This window comes from Cicer arietinum, chromosome 7 (assembly GCF_000331145.2).
Source record: "Cicer arietinum cultivar CDC Frontier isolate Library 1 chromosome 7, Cicar.CDCFrontier_v2.0, whole genome shotgun sequence".
NCBI lineage: Eukaryota > Viridiplantae > Streptophyta > Magnoliopsida > Fabales > Fabaceae > Cicer > Cicer arietinum.
In genome coordinates, this window is record NC_021166.2 from 16,495,750 (window position 1) to 16,518,778 (window position 23,029).

The 23,029-nt window shown below is 32.6% G+C and overlaps 5 protein-coding genes across 5 annotated transcripts; all 5 read right to left on the reverse strand.

Moving 5' to 3' along the window:
* Nucleotides 1-840: 840 nt before the first annotated feature.
* Nucleotides 841-2,934, reverse strand: LOC101504738 (peroxidase 64). Its single transcript, XM_004509342.4, has 4 exons — nt 2,657-2,934; nt 2,144-2,332; nt 1,711-1,873; nt 841-1,341 (listed from the first exon to the last, which is right to left on the reverse strand). The coding sequence occupies exons 1-4, from the start codon at nt 2,867-2,869 to the stop codon at nt 947-949; spliced, it is 960 nt and encodes a 319-aa protein (XP_004509399.1). The 5' UTR covers nt 2,870-2,934; the 3' UTR covers nt 841-946.
* A 1,660-nt stretch (nt 2,935-4,594) lies between these two features.
* On the reverse strand, nt 4,595-8,994 carry LOC101505064 (aspartyl protease family protein 1-like). The gene is made up of 10 exons (XM_004509343.4): nt 8,531-8,994; nt 7,793-7,928; nt 6,967-7,202; nt 6,312-6,536; nt 6,039-6,174; nt 5,866-5,954; nt 5,693-5,777; nt 5,549-5,609; nt 5,120-5,191; nt 4,595-5,007 (listed from the first exon to the last, which is right to left on the reverse strand). Exons 1-10 carry the CDS (start codon nt 8,851-8,853, stop codon nt 4,808-4,810), a joined length of 1,563 nt encoding a protein of 520 aa, XP_004509400.1. The 5' UTR covers nt 8,854-8,994; the 3' UTR covers nt 4,595-4,807.
* A 1,670-nt stretch (nt 8,995-10,664) lies between these two features.
* Nucleotides 10,665-14,162, reverse strand: LOC101505386 (aspartyl protease family protein 1). Its single transcript, XM_004509344.4, has 10 exons — nt 13,752-14,162; nt 13,325-13,472; nt 12,724-12,959; nt 12,385-12,609; nt 12,149-12,284; nt 11,982-12,055; nt 11,609-11,708; nt 11,450-11,507; nt 11,239-11,310; nt 10,665-11,098 (listed from the first exon to the last, which is right to left on the reverse strand). The coding sequence occupies exons 1-10, from the start codon at nt 14,036-14,038 to the stop codon at nt 10,863-10,865; spliced, it is 1,572 nt and encodes a 523-aa protein (XP_004509401.1). The 5' UTR covers nt 14,039-14,162; the 3' UTR covers nt 10,665-10,862.
* A 1,370-nt stretch (nt 14,163-15,532) lies between these two features.
* Nucleotides 15,533-16,609, reverse strand: LOC101505717 (uncharacterized). The gene is made up of 3 exons (XM_004509345.4): nt 16,307-16,609; nt 16,009-16,060; nt 15,533-15,908 (listed from the first exon to the last, which is right to left on the reverse strand). Exons 1-3 carry the CDS (start codon nt 16,456-16,458, stop codon nt 15,717-15,719), a joined length of 396 nt encoding a protein of 131 aa, XP_004509402.1. The 5' UTR covers nt 16,459-16,609; the 3' UTR covers nt 15,533-15,716.
* Nucleotides 16,610-19,906: 3,297 nt separating this feature from the next.
* Nucleotides 19,907-23,023, reverse strand: LOC101506041 (CSC1-like protein At4g35870). The gene has a single exon (XM_004509346.3). The coding sequence runs from the start codon at nt 22,907-22,909 to the stop codon at nt 20,495-20,497; it is 2,415 nt and encodes an 804-aa protein (XP_004509403.1). The 5' UTR covers nt 22,910-23,023; the 3' UTR covers nt 19,907-20,494.
* Nucleotides 23,024-23,029: the final 6 nt, after the last annotated feature.

Genomic DNA, 23,029 nt, shown 5'->3' on the forward strand with positions numbered 1-23,029 from the left:
AGTCCTAAAAAGTAGGACATTTTGGTAACTAAATTGAAAAGTGGGACATTTTATTAACAATCCTAAAAACTAGGATATATTGGTAAAAAATTCTCAAGTTTGTTCATTTTTTTTTTACAATTTTCATTTTTTCAATTCATTCAAATTTAAATCTATAATTTTAATTGTCAATATTAATTTGAAATGTATGTTTTTATACCTTTTTTTTTCTGGATTTTTTGAAAAGGAAGAAAATGAAGCCTACGAACACAATATAAGTGAGGATTATATTGTCGCATGCATTTACTTTAATGGAACTAAAAAAAGAATATTTGTACAAACAAACTAAAACATAAATATTAATGTTGCAAATAAAAAATAATTTAAATGACTAAATTAAAAAGAAAAAAATTTAAACGAAAACTAAACTAAATTTAAAAAAGGATTAAAAGTGTAATTTAACCTAAAAAATAACGTTTTTTTGGAAAAATAAAATTTATTTTGAAGGATAAAAAAAATCTATTTTCATTATAATGAAAACAACTTTCGAATATTTATTTAAGTAAATTTAATTGAAAAATGCTAACAAAATACCTGCTGAAAAGAACATTTGTTAAGAGATAAAAAAATAAAATTTTAAAAATTGTGCATTTGAATGTCTGAAATTTAAAAAAATAATTTTTTGTACATAAAACTATGAAAAGAATGATACTACCATGGAGCTAATTGGTGATTGATATAGTGTTGTGTATGATCATTTTTATAGGTGATGCAGTATGGGCGATGTTTACTTGTCTTTTGATTACTCACTCTTTTGAATTCACTGTAACACCTTTTATAGACAATTATAAATACTCCGCATAACACAAAGTAAAACAGTTTTATTTCAATAAACATTTTAGCTCATTTTCTTTCTACAAAATGAGAATATGATACTTCAAACTGTATTTAAACTAAGAAATCCTTCCTAATTAACCACCCTACAGTCCTTCCTAACCTCTTGGCCACCATTGATGCTGCTCATTTTAATCATGGACTTCACAAAAGCCTTGTAAAATGCATCTTGTGAGGTAGCAAACTTAGAAACAAGATCCTTGGTATTTGGTGTGTCAAGAAGAACTTGATCAGAAGAAAATATACCCTTCCTTTGGATGATCAACTTGTAATATGTATTATCAAATGTAGTTGAAGAAGCATCCAAGGTTGTGCCTGCATTCTTTACCTGATTTTTTATTGGACAAATTGATTTTAGCTTTGCTGCAAATGATGGATTTAATGTAGGGTCCACATCATGTGTTGCATTAAAATTATGGATTCTGTTCCTGAAGGATGAGCAGTGGGAGAAACCTAAGGTATGTCCTCCTACATAAGGGTAAAAAAGAGACATCACTGTAAACCATATTCATGCATAATTTATAATAAGACTGGTAGAAATAAGAGCTGTGTGGACTTTCCATTGATTTATTTAAATTTATTTACTAACATAAATACTTATAAGACTGTTTGAGAGAATTTGTGTAAATAACTTATGATATGTATGTAAAATATTTTTAACTTATTTTATAGCTTATATAAAAAAAAGTTTGACTTTATCTCTATTAATTAAACTGTTTATCTAGACTAATTGAATTAATGATGGAATTTAGAGAAAAAAAATATAAAATAAGAGATGATTAATTTGTTGCTAATTCAATTTATTTTAGTGAAGTTTTGGGCCTTGAGATTTCTTACCTGACAAAGCTACCAAGTCTTCCATTGAGAGACCTCTTTGAGAGAAGCTCTTTTGTAGCTGTGATATGTTGAAAGTTGGTGATGGTAACTGTATGGTTTCACTAGCCTTTGATATTCTTCCATCCTTTCTTCCTTTAGGAACATCCCAACCTGGACCTCCAGACTGTAATATTACATTCACATAAACCATGGTTGTATAAGTCAAAGCTTAAGGAAGTTTAAAACACACACATTAGATACAACGCCGACACTCAAACGACGATACCAATAATAATTTGAAAAGATTGAAGTAATTGAATGTAACCGCATGTTTTAGTGTCGTGTCACCATCCGACACTAACATGTGATTGACACCAAACACGCCTTCTAAAGTGTCGGTGCTACATATTGGCATGATAAATTTCCCAGTTATTTAGCTTTGTTTATATTATACCAGAAATACAGCATCCCTTGCTGCTAGAGCTAGGATATCAGCACAAGAGACTACTCCAGGGCAAGTAGCTTCTATTGCTTTCTTTGCATTGTCAATGATAAAGAATGCATGCAATGAAACATTTGGTGGTCCATCTTTTTCTGCTTTGTTGCTTCCTTTTGAGTTTAGCAGCACAGAAGCATCACATCCCTTCAGAAAAATAAAAAATAAAAGGGAAAAAATCAGATATATAATTACAATGTGTGTAATGTGTATGCATGTCAAGGTGATAAAGTAATTCTGAAAAGAGAAAAATGCATATAAGGAAGATTTTTTCAGATTTTAATGTAGTGCATTCATGCAATCTATGAACTGTTAGATCAAGATCATATGATTCGAGTTCAACTTTGTATTTTGGACAGGATTCACCAAAGTCGAAACTAAGATTATCCAATCTTATACGTCTGTGTGACTGTATCAAATGCATGATTCACTGACTTCATGAAATTCGGATCCGTTTTTTTGTAGTGTTACCCGAACGAAGCAATCATGGAAGTGCAATCGGAGAAGCGCTGCAGGGACAGTTTTGTCCACAGCAGTGGCAGCTTTCACTGTCTTGGCAACAATGAACTCTACGTCAGGACATGTCTTTTCATAGTAGTTGAAGCTAAGTGAATTTACAGTTGAAACTACTGAGAACAAGAGAATTAAATTCAAGACTAATGTAACCATGATAGCCAAAGCCATGCAGGCCAATTAAGACTATTAAATAATTCAATGTTTTTTATATTCTAGTTGTGGAAATCAAAGATGTACAATATTGGTTTTTATAGAGTGAAGAAAAGAGATTAGTTAGTTATTGACTAGGAACATGATGTGGCCCAAGACAATCAATTTGTTAAGTAGGATTGTCAATGTAGTAATGTTAAAGTAATTTCAATACCAAAAGGCAATCACTTTTTCTGGTATATTGACCTATTCATAATGTGAGAAATGAAATGTTATGCCATGCCAAAGTTAGATAAGAGCTAACCAAATCAACTATTACATATAATTTCCTTGTTCTTACCAACAAGGGATTATGAAGGAAGAATATAAGATAGTAATGGTGGTTGGGCCATCTTAGTTGTTGCTTTTGCTGCCTAAACTTGTATTCCAAGTTTTTTTTAACTTTGTTAGTTATGATGATTATAAACAATATTCGTTAGTTATGATGTTGATTAGGTATTTCAAAAGCCATAATTATTGGAGCCTAAGTGGTAATGTGGATTTTAGTCCAACGGTGCTAATTAGAAACATTATTGTTCAATTGAAAGATTGTTACTCAATGGCCTACATAGGAAATAAAAGACAAAAGCAATAACCTCTCGTGGCTTCATAATGTGAATATTTTTTATTGATAAATACATATAAAACTTTTAGTTTAACCAATATGCATCGTTAGTATAAAATAGATTTACTGCGCCATTAAATAAAAGTTGACGCAAACATATTTTTTAACTATAATTTAACAATAACTACAAAAAGATAAATTTTCATTAGACGTTAGTGTAAATAAGACATGTTCCCTTTTCTCAAATAAAAAAAAAATTGTTTCAATACCATAGTATCCAACACAATTGGAGTAGTTAAAAAATTTGTTAAAATAGTGTCAACTTGATGCTAAGTTGATATATTTTGAATAGTTAAATAGTTTGTCACAATAGTATCAGTTAGTTAATTTTGCTTATAAATGAGTCAACATGAGGTATCATTTTTTCATTTTCTAATATAATGAGATCATAAGATTCTCTCATCTTATATAGTAAAAAGATGTGAAGTAGTCTAAACAATTTGCCTTGTCTTCTCCCAAAACCTATCCTTCTGATGCGTGGCAATCATACATATCTTCCCTTCTTTGTTTTTAACGTGCTCCATTTCCACAACATCAATTTCATTTGCTCCACAATGATACCAGTTTTGGCATTTTCACCTCGAAAAACCATCTTGTTACGAACCTTTCCATTTCCAAATAACCCATAACTCATACACATGCAAACCAAATAATGACAAGTTTCTCTTCCACAACTTTTCCACCTTTGATCAAGCACCCGAACTGCTGCAAACTTGCAGTTATGTCACTGTGAAAGACGTCTGCCACTACTAACCATTTTAACAAATTATTCCACACATTTATAATAATAGGACACTCAAAAAATAGATGTTTTTCATTCTCCAAAATGTCCACAACCCCACACACATTGCCTTTGCTTCTGAATTTTAAATCCCTCTCTTGATGAGATTGCTTTTGGTTGGAATTCTATCTTGAATTAGCCTCTCGATTCTTCATCAGTTAACTAAGTAAACCCGACAAGAAACATGATAGGTGAACAGCAGTAGTATTATGATACATTCTCAGTTGTGTCTTCGTGATATTTTCGCGAGCCAGTTTCTTGCAATAATCAGCATCGGAAAAAATAAAACACAAACAAAGATGCCAACCAACTGCTGTATTAATATATAATATGAGAATGCGAATTTCTGTAGTTTACAACTATGCTATTGCTAGGAATATTATTTACAAACCCATGATCAAATTAATGCTATTAAACTATACAGAAGAGCAGGAAGCAATATTGCATCTCGTATACTAAAATTAATAAGCCTATTAATTTAATCAATACATGATAAAATGACAGAAAGATGCTAAAAGTTAGTTGTAAGAGTAAGAAGGACCACCATATATACAAAAGTAAGCTTCATCCTACATGACTGATCAGGTGAAAAACTGCCAGTATTACTTGATGGGTCTGATGTAATCACAGGATTCACAGCAGTTGCAGGGGAAACAGCAGGAGAGAGGGATTTTTTAGTAGGTACTGTATTGGAGAGCACTTCATCAGTACCTGTGAGTGAGAGGATCATATGATTCATATGTCAATGTTTCAACTACAATTAATGGAGAAGATAAGTAAAATATGTCAAGATCTTAATGTTTAAGAGGTGAAATATACTCACAGTTAGATTCCTTCCAACCAAGATTCATGTTCTCGCGATCGAAGACTATACGGTAACCGGTCATGAAGTTTTCTGCATGAAGATGTATGTAATTAAGTTTGAAGCTTGTATATAAATCATACATATCTATATAGCACTGCTACTTCAAATTGAAAATGTGTCAGGCGTATGACATTGACACATGTCATTTTATTCAATCACTTCTATTTTTCAAATTATTACTAGTGACTACGCGTCGATTTTGAATCTAATGTCTGTACCAGTGCTTCATAGTTACATATTCTTGTCGTAACATTGTTACAATGTAGAATAAAAGTCGTAGATTAACAAAGTTTATTACAAAAGGGCAATATAATTGATAATTCTGAATGGAAAACTTTATTAACATATACTCTCGAAGAAGAAACGTTTCTTTTGTTATATACTCACGTCCAATGATATTCACATTGTCACTTTTTTGTATTCCCAAACAAAGAAGATTTCCTTCAATCTGGAGACCACAAAAGGAATTTGAAATTAGGAAGTTAAAGAATCATTAGGAATCATAAAACAAGAAGTTTGAGCTTATGTTACCGGTTCGATTGGATCCGTGACATAATAATTGTCTCCACCTTTCATTGTTAGATTCAAAAAGGGAACTTCAATTGTCTCATCTGGACTGCAGGTAAAGTGAAATTGTTCAGTACTTAATAATTGTGTAAAAAGAATAAGAAAATTTTGATGGTTTCTTTCAAACCTTTTAGTACCTTATGTCATAACAATATTCAAAGGGGACATCGGAATCGGAATTAGGTGATAGAGGCGAATGTCGATTTGCTTTGACTAGAGAATTGAACTGCAACACAACGGAAATTTTTAACAACTCGAACGACATGAAACTCCTTATCCCATCTTAATTACAATAGAATAGATTACTTACCTTATCAGAAATTAGTGTATAAGCTGGGTCATTTAGGTATGTGAATGAGGTACCAGAGTCAAAAATTGCATGAAACTCCTGATCAACAGCATATCCTCCCACAATAATTTGTGTAACGGTGATGTTATATGTTGGACTGGTAAGAAGTATCCAAGTACAAATAAGCACTAGTGAATTTTGACACTGTTTTTCCATATTTTCTTTTGCATAACTTAGAGTGCAAGTAAGCAATAACTTCTTGTTAAAAGAGAAATGAAGATAAAATCCACTTACAGCAATTCCATGAGGTTGAATGGTGTTTTTCCTTGGTCCGAGCTTCCGGTATCCCCAAAAGTGATTCTTCCGGAACCATCAGATTCAAAACACATTGAAAAAGAGTTTGAAATAAGTCCCTTTTGGGCTAGGATGCTAGGAACTGATAGATTTTCCATACCAAGTCCAAATAAACCATTTGGAGCTGCCCCACTTAGAAATACACCAGTCTGAACTTGGCCACAACTGCAATAGATTAGATGGCGAATTCCGTAAATTGATGTTAAGAAGACAAAATCTAAAGGTTGTTAATAGCACGAAAATGAGAAATATTGAAAACAAAAAGGTCAATTGTAGAAAGAAGTTTCAAAAGAGATAATCAAACATTCAGAAGCAATGATGTTGAAATCTTAGTGTAAGGATCAACTTGTGAAAACTAGGAATCTTCAAGTCAAGAACATGGCACAGGTAACATGGACATGAAGAATGCATTGAGACTTCAAATTAACTTAACACTAACGACAATTTGACAACTGCTTCCGAGGAAATTTGAACTTTGTCCCTTGAACTTATAAGGTCAAACTCTTATCGCAAAGTTATCACCTCAAGGACAACATTGAGGCTTCAAATATATGTGCAACTAATAAATTTGTTAGTAAGATGTTGAGAATTTTACCCAATAGTAATTTGTGTGTCAACATCTTTTGTATGATCATCATCTGTAATCATGTGTAACACATCTTCTACCAAGAATCCAGAAGATGAGGTATCATTTGAAAGATATTGAACTTCATACCGACAACTGCTACGAGATGAAGAAGGGCATTGACTTTGTTTACATAAGTTGCTATTGCATGAAACACTTTTCCTTGTAGATGACTTATCAAGCTCATAGATATTAAGATCAATTATCTGCAATATGAAAAAAATAAAATAAGAGAGACAGAGAAGTGGCATTAAATTCAAACCTCTTAGATTATGTTAGTTCTGCTGCAACAAAATTTGATTTTAATTAAAAGAGAGTTGTATGTAAAGTTGTTTATGTTTGGATGCATTCCCGTAAAAGTGAGTTGAACAATAAATTTGAGTATAAAAATCACGTATGGAGTTAAAACTACAAATCCTAACTTCAAATTAGAATCAATTCTAGAGACAAAAACAATTCTAATTGACATCTTCCAAACATATCAAAATCAATTTTATGTGTTTGGATTCATTGTTGACTCTCCCTACCATGAAACCAAACACACACTTAGTTCTGACATCAGTTCTATTTAAGATTCACAAAGAAACCATAGGAAAAAGGAAAGAAAATTCATTTAACCAAGACTAACCATCAGGGTATAAAACAAGTAACAATTAATTAAGATGAAAACGAAATTTCATATAAGCTCTTGACTGTTACATGAGAAACACAGTACTAATACAAATATACTGATAAAGAGTAACTATATGATTGAGTATGAATCTTAACTAGCAAAAAGAGAGTGCAAAGTGAAAACCTTTCCAGTTTGTGTCTTTATACCGCGCACACAACTGGTACAATTACAAGGTAACCAGAACAAGTCACTTCCAGTATCTAATGCCACCAAAAACCATAAAGGTGGTGTCCCAACCGAAACATTGGCAAAATGCAAACTGAAATCCAAATAACAAGGGGAAATCATTATTACCAACATACACAGCATCATAGACAATACTCAATAGACTCGAATATAAGCAAATTCCAACTAATTTCACCAAGCATAATCAATGTTATCATTTCAAAACATACCCTTAAGTTAATGTTTTCACGAATCAAGTTACTATAAAATATTAAATGAATAGAGAAAATAGTATGATGAACATAGTTATATTTTGTATTACATAAAAAAAATTAAATAGAAATAACTAACATTCTCAATTAACATGCAATTGGTGCTTATATTTGAGTAGGCGAGAGTACTTGCCAGGAGGATAAATATTCATACATCTAGGCAACAAACAACAACACTTTTGGCAACAAATTTTACTCTTATATAAAAATAAAAAAATAAAAAAACTCTGAATTTTCCATCTTAATATTATTGTTTTTAAATGGAAACACAGTATATTCTTCTAATCTTCAATATAGTCAAGATTTGACACAAGATTCCGATAATATTCAGTATATTCTTTTATATTTTGTTAAAAAAAGAAAAACTAATTAGAGAAAATAAATAAAAGTAAGAAATTGACAAGTGGGAGATGAAGTGTCATACTATCCGAAGGCAGCAATCCGACGGGTTTCATTGCCGGCAGCAAAAGTGATCGGCGTATGTTGATCGGCGGCAAGTCGACGGCCGTGAAATAGGCGATCTCTATGAATCATAGCAGCATAGTATTGAGGAGTTCCTTTACGAGGTAATAATAACTGATCATCTTCATGAATGCCTAGAATTTGAGTAACTGGATCGGAGAATCTGTGATGGATATCCAACCCGAATGTGCCCAAACTGTGACAACAACTCTTTGAAGATAAACTCAACACCACCAACACAACTAGTGATATTATTATACGCGCTGAGTCATAACTACAGGCCATCAGTTTTTGAAGAAGGGAGCTACTTGTGTTAATTAAAAGATGAATTTTCCCGTGGTGATTATTTTAATTTTGTTTTGATGTTAGGGAAGAAAAAATGTGAATTGATACAGGATAACCAAGGGGGAAAAAATATAGATTTAGTTTTGGGGGTTATGGTGTTTGACACCCAAATGTTTTTATTTTAGGACAGGTGTTGAGAGAGAATTAAGGTTTAAGATATTATGGTGTTTGGTAGAGGATTCTAGCTAATCAAGTAATTAGTTGTCAACTATTAATGATTATTTTCAGACAGTAATATGATTGTCATCAGTTCAATTTTTAAAGACACATTTTTAGTTTTCTATTGTATTTGTTTAACATACTTCAATTAAGTTAAGTTACTCTTTTAATATGTGAGTTTTTAACAATTTGCAATTACCTATCAACCTTCCGATATAGTCCTACCCATCTCTAGTGGAAGTGGAGGTGATTTTTGACTCTACATGTATAAATGTGGCTCCACTATGATTGAGTACATTCAATTTATTTTGTATTTTATGTTATTTAAATTTTTATTCTAGTTAAATACATGGTAAAATCATCCGAGAAAGATTCAAGTTTCACTCTTCATGTTTTAATGTGCTACAGAGAAGCAGAGATTATGTTACTGTATTTTTTAGGACCGATTTGATTATTTTATTTTCAATTTTAGTTTAATAGATTTAATTAATGAAGTTAATAGTGCTTTTTAGCTTTCTTTTTTCCATTCCTTATCACTTGTGTGCTCCTTGTTTCTGCTGCCCATGTACCGCCAAACATGTTGGTTGTCTGCCTTTGGGAGATGCATAAAAAATTGAGCAATCATGTTCATCTGTATGGAACCGAATATTATTAGTATTCTCTCACTTCCTTTTTAATTATTGCTTTCAAGTTAACTACACATATTAAAAAAAACTTATAAATCATGTTATATTTATGAAATTATTTATCGATTTCAATAATATTTTTAAATGTTCATTAATTCATTTAATTTATTTCCTTTTTGCAATAAATAACCACCAATAGTTTTGACAGAACAATAATTAATACTACTTTAAACTTTAAAAATAAACCAACAAAAAACAATAATGATATATGTACATTTCTAGTTTTTATAAATTCAACATCTCATTTTATTTTTATCTTTGTTTTCTTATCACATCATCAACATATCACATCTAGTTATCTTTCTCTTTTGTTTCTTTATCTCAAAATGTATGCACTCCAAACATTTTTCAATAAAAAACAGAATTTTATTAAAAATTGACAAACAGAAAAAAAGAGGAAGTATATGATATGGTATTAGCAATTTTCCCGGTGAAACACTTTCTCATGTTGTTCATCCTAACTCCTAATTCTCTATTCTTCAAGTTACTTCCACTTTGTTGTATTCGTTATTTCTCTCCACTTCATCTCCATTTGCTGGATTCTTCCACAACTGCCCCATTCTATTGAGATGCCTCTTCCATCTTCCTCAATAGATATGCGTTGCGTTTTTCTCTTACTTCCATCGCCATTTTGTATTTGGACACTGATTAAAGTGAACAAACTCAGGAGAACGTTGTTTCATCAATTTGGCGAACTTCGTCACCATGGATTGGCTGTCAACCTTACTTCCTATGCTTCCATTCTATCAGACATTTTCAGTGGTATGAGCAGAATTCAATAGCTCCTCTCGATTAATCCGGCAGGTAAAATCAATGAAACTTACATATAGCATTTACACTGTTATTCGTGAATCTATGCTTCATACTAAAAAAAATCACATAAACAATATATGTAAATAGAGACAGTGAGGCTAAAATGTGTTATAATGTGGGAAGGAAAACTTACATATGGCATTTACACTGTTATATGAGAGAAACAATCTGAAACAAATTCTACACTACTAGGCTATAGAGTCAGGAAAAGAAAAAGTTCTCTAAGATCAACATGTAGTTTATATATGCTAAATTTACCGTAAACCATCAATGACCCATACAAATGAATGATCATAGAACATGTAAACAAACCCAAATACAAGATACTAGGGATCCAAAGAAACTCAGAAGTGAAGTGTGGCTATAAAGCGGTGAGGGTGATGCACTTGACTGCTGAGAATTGTATTTGGACCTTTTACTTGAATCAGGGGCAGGGTAATGGCCAAGTCCCACGGCCACTGCAGGAGGCACGGTATCTGAGTGTCGTCTTGTTGAGACAGCATTATTATGATCCTCAATGTCATAACCTGTCAAGGGCTCAAAAAGTATATGACATTTTTTTCTTTGCTTTAAAAGATCAGTGGTAGGACCCTATCAATCTCAGGCTCTCAGCATATAACAACAACAAATTGGAGAACAGAAACTATGAGAAGAAAAAAATACTTACAATCAGATTTCTTCCATCCCAATGTGAGCTTTTCCCGGTCAAAAACAACACGGTAACCGGTCATGAAGTTTTCTGCAATCAACATCAAGAGCTGAGGCATGAGAAAGAATATAAATAATACATCATGTTGATTCATGCATAGTCAAAAGCAAAACTTCTTTCTCAAGAGTTGTGCTTATTGACATATACTCAGAAATTATAAGCGACTTACGCCCTATTATGTTCAGCTCAGCACTCTTGACTACTGCTAGACAGTATACAAGATCACTCTGTAGAAGTAATAAGGAAAAGAACATCGTATTATAAGTATATCCAAAGTTTAAAATTGTTAGATACATAGATGTATGAGGTGTCAAGCTAGCACTACCACCTGTGTAGAGATAATAATTATTGGATCATAAACAGGGAAACGGCTTCCACCTCCCATAGTTAAACTCATACTAGGGATCACGCTAGTATTTGCATCAGGACTATCCAAATCATAAGAAAGAATATTAAGCTTTGACTGAAATAACAAATGAAACAAATAATAATGAGTTCAATAGATATATATTGCCAGTGTTCAATAGTTTTACACCCATTCAATGGGAATCTTCCATTTTACTATGTCATACCATTAATTTTAAAATGCAGTTAAAAAGTAGTGGGATGTGACAATATTTGATTCTCATTAGACATCAGTGTAAAACTAGTTAACACTGACAGTTCATGTCCCGTTTTTTCAATAATCACAGCTTTATAACCTCATATCATAACAATATTCAAAAGGGATCCTTGAATCGAATGGGCGTCGCCTATCTTCCACTTGGGAATGAAACTACAACATAAAATACTTCAATGGTAAGTTTTATCTTGAAATAACATCTAGTTAAATCAAAAGCAGCATATTTCGTCCCTTTTTGGCACTTACACTCTCAGAAAGCCTTGAATAGGTTGGATCAACCAAATATGTAAAAGAAGTTCCAGAATCAAAAAGAGCAGTGAATTCCACATCGATTAGAGTTGTTCCTACACGGACTTGATTGACCGTGATGTTATAGGTAGGGCTGTGAGATGTATCCAAGCATAAGAGATCTATTCACAAGCATTAACACACTATTTTAAATTCAGATAATCAGAGGCAAGTAACAGGGAATTACCACTTACTGTGATGGGTTCAGATTAAATGGAGTCTCATCTTGATCAATACTTCCTTTGTCCCCAAAACTTATTCTTCCAACGCCATCTCGTCCGAAACACATGGAGAACGAATCTGCAGTAAATCCTTCCCGTGATAACATGCTAGGAACTGATATTTTCTCCATACCAAGTCCAAACAAACCGTTGGGAGCAGCAACATCTAAGAACGATCCACTCTGAACTTGTCCACAGCTGCAAAACATGTATTGAATTTTATTGTCAGTAATGATCAGTTTAAAAACTTAACTATATCAGAAAAGCATCATATGAATCAGTTATTGCTAGTGATTGATCAAAGAAACTAACCCAAATATGACATTTGCCTCAACAAGGTCCTGGTGATCATCTTCTTTAGTTAAGTGCAGAACATCCTCTACAAGTATTCCAGACGTAGAGGTTTCGGCGGAAACATAAGAGACCATGTAAGGGCAGTTGCTGAATGTCCCAAGGCATTGGTTACGGTGCGTGCAGAGACTATTGTTACAAGTGACTTTTTTACTTGTTGAAGATCCATTAGGATTATACACACTTAGGTCAAAATCCTACCATAACAATGCATTCTATTCAAAACCAAACCAAGGGTAGAAAACACAGGATAATTTAATAGATTTAACATATCATGGAAAGCTCACTCATGAGGTAATTATCATCATAGTTCTAAATGTGGTCTGCAACTGAAATTGTAGTTGCATTATAAAGCTTTTATAGGTCTCTAGCTCTACAACAGTATCGCAACCACAATTGCAGTTATATCGGCTGCATTTTGATGTAGTATCAAGGTCTGCGGCGTAGCCACAAGCACAATTTAGAACCATGATTACCATCATAATTAGAAACACTCTACTAAACAACTTAACTTCATTCACAAGAAAAGACTCTAAAAGAAGAGAAGAGAGAGAGTACATACTGAAGCCAAAGCAGAAGCAAAGGCAGTACTATCAGTAGCTGCACATCTTGTGCAATCACAGGGTACCCAAAACAGGTCACTTCCTGTATCAAGTGCCACCATGAACTTCACTCCAGGTGTACCTAGTTCAACTGTTGTATAATGCAAACTGCATCAAAACAACACAAAGAAAAAAAATTAAATAAAGAAAATCAAATAGAAAATTCCAACAAGAAAACGACAAAAAAAGAAACTAATCAAGACAGTTCATAAAACCATGCCTTTCCAAAAATAGGATTGGTTAAATTGAAATTTAAATAAATATAATGACATATAGTTTCTTTCGTTTATAAACATTATCACTACCATTTTAGAATAGAAAAATAAAATTTATTCGACTATTGAAAATGAAAAAGAAAGAAAAAAAGTTTATTTGTGAGAGGGTTACAATCCGAGGGAGCTGATGCGGAAGGTGGAATTGCCGTCGGAAAAAGCGAGACCGGCGTCGAATTGGGAGAGTCTGCGACCGCGGAGGAAGCGGTCGCGGTCGGCTAACTCGGCGTAGTATTCGACAGTTCCTTTTTCGGGCCAACGATGGGATGGAGAGGGAGCGGATAGAGACCATTTCTTGACTGGTTCAGAGTAACGGTGGTGCATCGTGAATGTGAATATGTGTGCATCGCAATGTAACACCAAGATTATTAAGATGATGATAATTCTGCTGAAATTGAGCATTTTCTTCTTCACTATGCTAAAACACCTAAAGAAAAAAAGAGAGGATCTTGGTGTGTGATGTGAATGTGAATGTGAATGAGATCTTGTTCGAACTCAAAAAAATTAACACAAATGTGGTTATTACTTATTGTTATGTTAGGTGTGTGAGTGTCAGTTGAGAATGAACTTGACTCACTCACTCACTGACCCACATGGCGTGGGCCACATGGCCATGTGACTGGGCCCCACTTAACTCCTTTTTCTTTTGACAGTTGTTTGACGGTTGCAAATTACTCCCTCTACCACTAACGTTTCTAAACAAAATTAATCTATTTGAGGAAATGTTAAATTTGTGAGTAAAATATCAGAGTTTTTTTTTTAATAACCCTTCTTTGAAAAAAAACCATCAAACTACTCCTTTTTAAAAAAACTATATTAAAATACTTTTTTTTATTTAAATTATAAGTCGTCATTTGAAATGGCGATTTTCTTAACATAGCTCAAGTTCTAAATGACGACTTTTTACATAGTTTTTTTAAAAAGAAAAAAAATTAATTTTTAATGGAATAATATAAATATTATATATATAATTAATTAATATAATTCATAAAAATACATAAAAATAAATAAATAAAAATTTTAAATTACTAAAAAAATTTAGTAAACCCAAATTCCAAATGAGCATTTCTCAAAGATTTTTTTAAAAAAAAAATTATTTCAATTTTTAGTGAAATAACAAAAGATATATATATATATATAATTAATATAATTCATAAAAATAGATAAATAGAAATTTTAAATCACGATAAAAATAGATCAATTTTTGGGAAATCGGCATTTCGAACTTGAATTTCCTAAAATTTTATCGTAATTTAAAATTTTTATTTATCTATTTTTATGAATTATATTAATTATATATATATATATATATATTACTTTTGATATTTCAATAAAAATTGAATTAATTTTTTAAAAAAAAAAACAAACCTTTGAGAAATGCCCATTTAGAACTTGGATTTATTTAAAAAAAATTTATAATTTAAAATTTCTATTTATTTATTTTTATGTATTTTTATGAATTATATTAATTAATTACATATATAATATTTATGTTATTCTTTTAAAAATTTAAAAAAAAATTGGATTTGTTTTTTAAAACTATCTGGGAAGTCGTCATTTGGAACTTGGACTTCCTTGAGGAAGTCGTCATTCTAAATGGCGACTTACAACTTAAAAAAAAAAACAAAAAAAGGATAATCTGATATTTTTTTTTTTCAAAAGGAGGTTATTTGATGTTTTTTTTTTCAATAAAAAAAGTTATTTGAATAAAAAATCCAAAATCTCATTTTAAAAGAAAATTATATTTGTCACCAATAATAAATTCACCAAAGACATATGTTGTTTGTATTTCCCACTATGTGATTTCCTAATGAATGATGATGTCGTGACAAATAGCTAATCTTGTTTTAAAAGAAATTGCTAAAAAGTACCAAAGTAATATAACGATATTGCCTTACACAACAAAATTTGTTATATATATATACACAAAAAACATATCTTGAGTCTATGAAGCTCATATATGTATTTACATTTACATAAGCATTACTAATTACTCTCTACACAATATAATCCCTCAAAATTTAAATTCTACGCTAAGGAAATTTATGACAATCTTTTCCCTTCTTTTTTTTTTCTTGATTCACATAGTAGAAGCAGAGGTGATACCAAATTTATCAGAAAATTTAGTTCTTGATAATAATGGTGAAACAACTTCCATTTGATGAAGAAACTCAACATCATGAACCAATGGATTCTCTGTTCTTCGCGGCGGAGAGCCGGAGTAACAGCAAGGTAAGCATCCATTGCATATTAATTCTCTTCCATCTGCATTCTGCATAAACATTCACCAATCTCATCAATAATCATTCATACATAATCCAATTTGACACCTTAATTACTTTTTTTTGTTAAATTAATAACAAAACTAAAACCTTTTCAATGATCATGTTGAGTACTCCGTTCCCTTCATCAATGTTTTGCTGACTGGTCAATGAAAAAGTATAACAATTCATAAGCAACTTCACAATTTTAATCAAAACACTAAATTAAATACATTGTTATAATATCACAATTGTTCGACTTTTACATCATCAATCAATCAAAATTAACAACCTTAAAAAAATTACACAAACAATATTTAATTATCTACCCGAACAAATAATGACATGTGATTTATTGACGGCATAAATAAAAACATAAAAAAAATATATATATATATATATATTCAACCTGTGTTTGGTACACAAAATTGGTTTGAGGAAATCAGGTATTGAAGGTGAAAGCCTAATAGGTTTTGGACAAAGGGGTTGATCATATTTTCCTGATCCAATCCTTTTTCTCTCTGAAGCAACAAGATTGCTTTTCACTGCTTGATGATGCATGTTCTTTCTGTCCACAAGTGATGAAAGAACAAGAACAATGTAAGTCACAGAGTGAAAGGAGCATGTGATGTGTAAGTTATGATTCGTTATTCAAACTATTTATGCTCACGTTGTAGAGTAGTATCAGTTATATTGAAAGAATAGCCACACATTTTAGAGAGAAATTTACAAGAATTGGAATTCAGAGTATGTTGGAGTTCAAAGAGTTGTTTGGTTCAGAGTGATTAAAGGGTTGGTATTTGACTATAGGAAATTCACACTTCTTCTTCACTGAATTACTACAACATAAAATCTCAACCCTTAATTAATGTTTTTTTGTTAACTTATTTTTAGATTACTTATGCACGTTTTTATGCATTTATTATTTTGTGTAGCAAAGTATATACTTAGTAAAAAAGAAACGTAACTAATTATAAAAAAATAAAAAATAAAAACTAGAATAATATTTAAAAAATATTTTCTCTAAAAAGTATTAGGTATATAGTGAAACTATTTAACTTTAACAAAATTTTATAATTAAAATATTTTCTAAACATAATATTTGTTTTAAAAAAATATTTTTGTCTGGAATAAATTATTTCAGACGCATAATATGAATAAATAAATATTTGTACATGGTCTCAACTTTAAATGACACCAATTTTTTAAATTTTTTAATATTAGTAAATAAATATTAAAAACAATGTCAATATTTTATAATAGTGTGGGTAAATATATGGTGGATATCAATTTTTGAATCAGGACCAAGTTCACATATGTGCAGAGTAAACTAAATTTTTTGTATCAGTACTAAGTCTCTGAAGTACTTAGACAACACTCCAACGAATCCACTCTTGTTGCTGAAAAATGGAGCAACCAACTAAAAAGATTAGAAACACTATCACAGCCATCTTCACAGCTGGTCACGACAACACTAATTATACAGTTCAAATAGTCAGCTATATTGAATTGCGATTGTCCATTTGACATTAAATTCAGCATGAGCAAAAGCTTTATTAACTCCAATTAGTTTATCTTAATACATTTGCACCATTGTCTTTGTTAAAAACAATGACATTAAAGAATGCTCTAGTAATGGGTAAATATAGATGTGAGGAAACATCGTCACATGTAATCGTCATCTTCCCAATTGGAAGATGGAAGTTGTTATTGTCTTGATGGCACTCCTCTACGAAAGTAGATATTATCCATTTGTCAATCATTTCGTAGCTAAATACCTATAGCTCCCCACAATCTTGAAATAAATGAATGGAAAATATATATGTTACAATACATTATGACAACAATTACTATAAATTTATTATAATCAAGAAAATTACCACTTCATCCCAAAATCGAGTTGTCACGTGGTCACCAAATGTCTTAAAGATAGATCTGTCAACAAGACCACCAAGATATCCATCAGCTTGTGGAGGCTGATACATATGATTTGCTTAAGCCTCTTGTTGTGTATGCTCCTCCTGTTAAGTCTGATGTTGTTGTAATCTAATTGTACCCACCACTCCCATAGTACTTCATGCTACCACTCAAGATGTCGAGATCGTGCATAAGCGGTTGGTCTAACGCTATGAGCCTCATTTATTACCAAAATCATTAATTGTAACACTACATGTCTCATTAGTAAACATGGTATTGCATCATTTCTACATAAAGATAATCAAAATCAAACATATGGTAATTATTATGTGCGTAAAATCAGTTCACATGCTCTACGCATTCTCAATTTGCGTAGGTATACATGTTTTATATTAACGTATGTTTAATTTTGAATATGGTAGTCTACGTTAACTCATTTCACGTATCCTATACAAAATGAATTTGTGTAGATATTCATGATTTAATATTTACATTATTTACACCTACAGACAAAAACAAAATTTATTTACACTAGGTCATAAAGTGAAGAGAAACATACCAAATAAACAACTATAGTAATTTTGTGGTAAAACAATATATATTAAATTTAATAAACTAAAGATTCGATTATGCTAATGTCATTAGAGATAGTTAAATGTAAAGGCTAAATGAATCGTAAAGTATTTTTTACCTTGGAATGATATATTATTCTTTCATGGCTACCCTAAATTTATGCTAGTGTCATTAGAGATAGTCAAATATAAAAGTTGAATGAATCATAAAATATTCTTTACCTTAGAATGAAACATTATTCCTTCACGGCTCATGATAAATTTATATTTTAGAAAATAGTTTTTTTTGCTTCCTGTAAGTCCTCTATTTCTATGTTGATTTACTTTAAATGAGATTAAATGACCACAATGAAATTATGAGTTTATAAACCACCAAATCAAATTGATGTATTGAACTCTTATGTTCAAAAGTCAACAGATAATTTAGTGGTTTATGAAAATTTAAATGACAATGAGATTATGAGTTCAATTACTCTCTCTAACAAAAATAAACTTCTACCGTTTAATATTTTTGTTTTCAATTAATTAATTTAAATTGATTTAATAGTAAAAATTTGAAGTAGCAAAAAGTTCTTATAAGTGTAAACAATATTGTATTTTAGATGAAAACAACCCAAAGCAGCTAGAAAGGGAAGTGTATAATCAAATTGCAAAGCAGTCATGCGAATATGTAATCATTTCCTTTTTATAATAATGAGAGGAATCATTTTTATCTTTTAGATTAAAATGGACAACATGTATTAGAAGAGAAATGCTAAATGATGCTATATTTTTTTTGCACAAAAGAAATCAAAGTCGGTTAAATTGGTGAAAAGATAAATCATTCTTAAACATCGATTAAATTAATTTTTAAAATTTATAAAATGAAAATAGATTTCTGAAATTATAAAATATTAATAAAAATAATTTTTCATTAAACTTTTGACGTTAAAATTTTGATATAACATTATAATTGAATATATTATTTATCAATGTTGATCTCACATTAATTTAATTTTTTCAAAAATAAACTCGTCAATAAATTTTTTATCATTTCAAATAAATTTGTGAGTAATTATAATTATATATGAACTAATTATTGATAAATTAATCTATAAAATATTTAAATATTAAAAAAAAAATAGTTAATATAACGATAATATTGATATAAAATCAAACGTAAAAAAAAATTACATATTTACTTAATATGACGTATCATAATCAGGTTTCATCGTGTGGTGGCCGACAACATTGTCAATAGTGGTGGTCTAGTGAGTAAGTGGCATTAGAGCTCCGTTGCGGTGAAAGAAATGGAGGTCAAACAATAACAACTTTCTGTGAGGAAAGTGAAACGTAAACAAGTTGATTAGATGGAAAAACGGTCATGTGAATCGCTTAAAGGTAGGATTTAATCCCAGCCGCTCATTTTCATCCAAAGGTTGAAAAGAGACCATCTCACTCTCGTATAAGAAATATTTTCTCACTAGATATAACCCCGTATATATATATATATAATAGGTTAAAAATAAAACAAACAAAAGTTGATAAGCATGACATGCATTTTAACTGAGAATAATATTTGTGTCCAATTTCTTTTTTCCAGATCTATGTACTATTGTCTACAAATGATGGTAACTAGTAAGCTTTACGACAAGAAAATAGATTGGCATGCAATTCAAATTCTTAGCAATTAGTCTGTGGAATATGCCAACAGTAAGAACAGCACCATTTGCTCTGAAACTTGTCTGAAGCAGAAGCAACAGGGCTCTCACCGTTACTTCTCTAACGAAAACAAGTCCAATTTTTCCTAGAATTTCTCCATTGTGATCAGCATGTAGATATAAAAAGTGGAAAACTTACAATGGCCCCAAATTTGCACAAATCTAGGAACTTCAGATAAATATCATATCATATGGTACATCACATTAACATCCTGGCCAATCTTTGGAGCGTATGGTAGAAATGAGGTGTGTGTAACAGATTATGGACAGCAGTCAAAAGAACCATCTTCCCTGGCTCTTGAGTGATCCCTTCAACCTCATCCCCCTATCGCTATTTTTTCTGAATCACATGTTTTTGTATGAGAACAGATACAAATCTATTTGACAGCAATAATATCAAAGCTTGAATCACCTTTGAGAGGCATCCCAATCAAACCTGGGCTGTGAAAATACCTCATAATCAATGGGACTATTTACAAAATTATCAACCGTTTGAATGCCCTCCAAAAGAGTTGATTGAAAACTATCACTACGGGAAGGCAATACTTTATACAAGACTAATAATCCAAGAGTGAAAATAGCTTGCAGCTTCGCAGAGTCCCCTTTCACTGAGAAGAATAGGAGCATAGCGAGTAAGAATAGATCAACGCAGAAACGCATGATGCATATTACAGTATCCATTAACCTCCCATCGTTGCCTGCAGGAAATCCCCGAACTCGATAGACAAACAGAAAATTGTACTTGTCAACCACATATCTATATCCAAAATAAACAGCACCAACAGGGACAACAAGTGGACTAAACGAACAGTATACCAGAGTAAGGGCAAATATTGTCAAATTAAATGCATAATATTGTGCAAAATCGAATGTCTGTTTTGGAGCAGGTGAGCTCCCAGTGATTGGATAGACAAAAAGATCTTGTCCCTCTTGATTATCCCCATTGGTAGTTTCATAAGCACCTGCACTGGGATGCATTAGTGGTCTCTGAAGACTATCTGTGTCCTGATGTTCTAACGGGTATTCTTCACTTTGTTCTGGAACTAGCTGAAGCATGTCATTCTTCCGAAACTTTTGGATGTTTCTTTTTATCCATGGAATGGGTGCCAATAGATCATAAGATATCCCCAGGAATGTGCTTGTGATCAGAAATGCAAGAGATGAAAGGCACGACTTAGACAGGAATGATGCACTCATATATTGCTCAATCCTCTTGCAATCCTCCCCATCCAAATAGCACCGACCCATCTTCAGGATGGCACTCTCTAATGATGATTCAACAATACCCCGCAAGAGAATGAGATTTACAAGGAAGAAGCAAACCAACTTCACGAGTGCAGCTCTTTGCTCACCAGAAACTGTTAGATGACGTTCAAATTTCGACAGATAAGAAAGTGCAGATGGAATTACTATGTACATGCTGACAAAGATGATAAGATTGGGTAAGAACTGAAAAATAAGGCTTCCAAGCCAGCTAGAGCTCTGCACCCAAGCCAGCCACATTTGTGCATTATCCATAGCCTCGGCATTGATGATCCTTCCAGCACTCTGAACAGCACTGATCACAGCAAGGGGAGAACTAAAGAACAAGAGCATCAATAACAAGCAGGTATTCACAAACACTCTCCGCAATTTCAGCGATAGCTTAGGCGTCCCCAAATTTTTCCAATAAATGTCAGACGCCAAGGGAGCACGCTCAACTTTCCATTGGTTTCTCCTCAAACGCAACTCCATAAGAGAAAAGAACTTCCCAACCCGCCTCCTCTTTTCGTTCTGAAAATCCTGAACAGCCTTATTAGCAGTATACACATCCTTGAACATAACAAAGGCAACACCGGCACCCGGGGCACTCCCTTCTTTGTAAGCAGCCAACTCAGACTCCAGTTCAGCCCTCATTTCCTGCAATTTCCTCAACCTCTCCTCGTCAGTATAACCAAATCTAACCATAACATCGGCATAAAAACCTTTCAACTGTTTCCAACAAAAAACCACCCAACTCCACAATCCCGGAGGCACACTCCCACCAACACCACCATACTCTTCGCAATCATCGGGCAACAGGCGAGAGTCAATCCTAGCCACTAACCACGAAATCTCGTCCCTCACACGCAACAACTCGGTGGCCAAACCATCCAAAGCACACAAATCCATTGGCACAATAACCTTATAAACCTTACCAGGATACCTATACTGAAAATACTCCTGCAACACAGCTCTATCAGCTCCTATAATTTTGGGTAACCCTTGAACCATTATAGTGAATATAGCACTGGAATTCGCAGTGGGATCACTCAAATTACCATAACCATCCCTAAACCTAGTGATTCTCAAACGCTCTTCAGTGGCGGAAATACCGAAATGAACCAATACAACTACAACAACAGCGAAAAGGAAATGAATCCAAAGCAGAGGCGAACCTTTAGGTATATGGTTGATGGTTGTCTTGGAAAATTGGTCATCCAAAACCGCAGAGCCAGCGTGAAGATTTAGCGGAAGCAAAACAACGACGGCGAGAGCCGCAACGGACAAGAGAACGGCGCAGCTTCCACCTTCGATAAGGAGAAACTGAGCGGCGTCAGCGCCGCAGTGGCGGGCGATTTCACGGCCTGTTGCGTGCCATACGGCGAGAAGCTTGCTGGCGAGGGCGGCGGGACCGGGAATACGGCGGTGGTCGCTCCGTAGCTTCACCAAGAGGAAAATCAAGAGGCAGAACAAAGCGCCGATTGCGGATATGTTGAGAAGGTAGTCGATGTTGCCATACCAGGAGCCGTAAGGGTCACCGTCGTCGCCGGAAGACGGCGGCGGAGGGAGGGGATCTCGCATGAAAGAAACTCCAAGGTGCAGTTTGTCCGGTGGGATTGGAAAATTAGGGTTTTACAGAAGCGGAAATTAGCGGTTTTAGTTTGTTAATGAGAATTAGGTGAAATTGGGAATTTGAAAGAG

Bases quoted from the DNA above. Each gene is read 5' to 3' on its own strand.
- LOC101505386 (XM_004509344.4), bottom strand. From the start codon at position 14,038: ATGCTCAATTTCAGCAGAATTATCATCATCTTAATAATCTTGGTGTTA. The intron at 12,960-13,324 runs GTATGTACTCTC...TTGTTATGGTAG, and splicing joins TTGCTTCTGCTTTGGCTTCA to GATTTTGACCTAAGTGTGTA. The intron at 12,285-12,384 runs GTAAGTGGTAAT...TACATCTCACAG, and splicing joins TTTAATCTGAACCCATCACA to CCCTACCTATAACATCACGG.
- LOC101506041 (XM_004509346.3), bottom strand. From the start codon at position 22,909: ATGCGAGATCCCCTCCCTCCGCCGCCGTCTTCCGGCGACGACGGTGAC.
- LOC101505717 (XM_004509345.4), bottom strand. From the start codon at position 16,458: ATGCATCATCAAGCAGTGAAAAGCAATCTTGTTGCTTCAGAGAGAAAA. The intron at 16,061-16,306 runs GTTGAATATATA...TTCATTGACCAG, and splicing joins ATTTTGTGTACCAAACACAG to TCAGCAAAACATTGATGAAG. The intron at 15,909-16,008 runs GTTTTAGTTTTG...ATGTTTATGCAG, and splicing joins TCAACATGATCATTGAAAAG to AATGCAGATGGAAGAGAATT.
- LOC101505064 (XM_004509343.4), bottom strand. From the start codon at position 8,853: ATGGCCTGTAGTTATGACTCAGCGCGTATAATAATATCACTAGTTGTG. The intron at 7,929-8,530 runs GTATGACACTTC...TTTGGATTTCAG, and splicing joins CGGATTGCTGCCTTCGGATA to TTTGCATTTTGCCAATGTTT. The intron at 5,778-5,865 runs GTACTAAAAGGT...CTTTACCTGCAG, and splicing joins GAATATTGTTATGACATAAG to TCCAGATGAGACAATTGAAG.
- LOC101504738 (XM_004509342.4), bottom strand. From the start codon at position 2,869: ATGGCTTTGGCTATCATGGTTACATTAGTCTTGAATTTAATTCTCTTG. The intron at 2,333-2,656 runs GTAACACTACAA...ATTTTTCTGAAG, and splicing joins TCCATGATTGCTTCGTTCGG to GGATGTGATGCTTCTGTGCT. The intron at 1,874-2,143 runs GTATAATATAAA...GTAATATTACAG, and splicing joins CAAGGGATGCTGTATTTCTG to TCTGGAGGTCCAGGTTGGGA.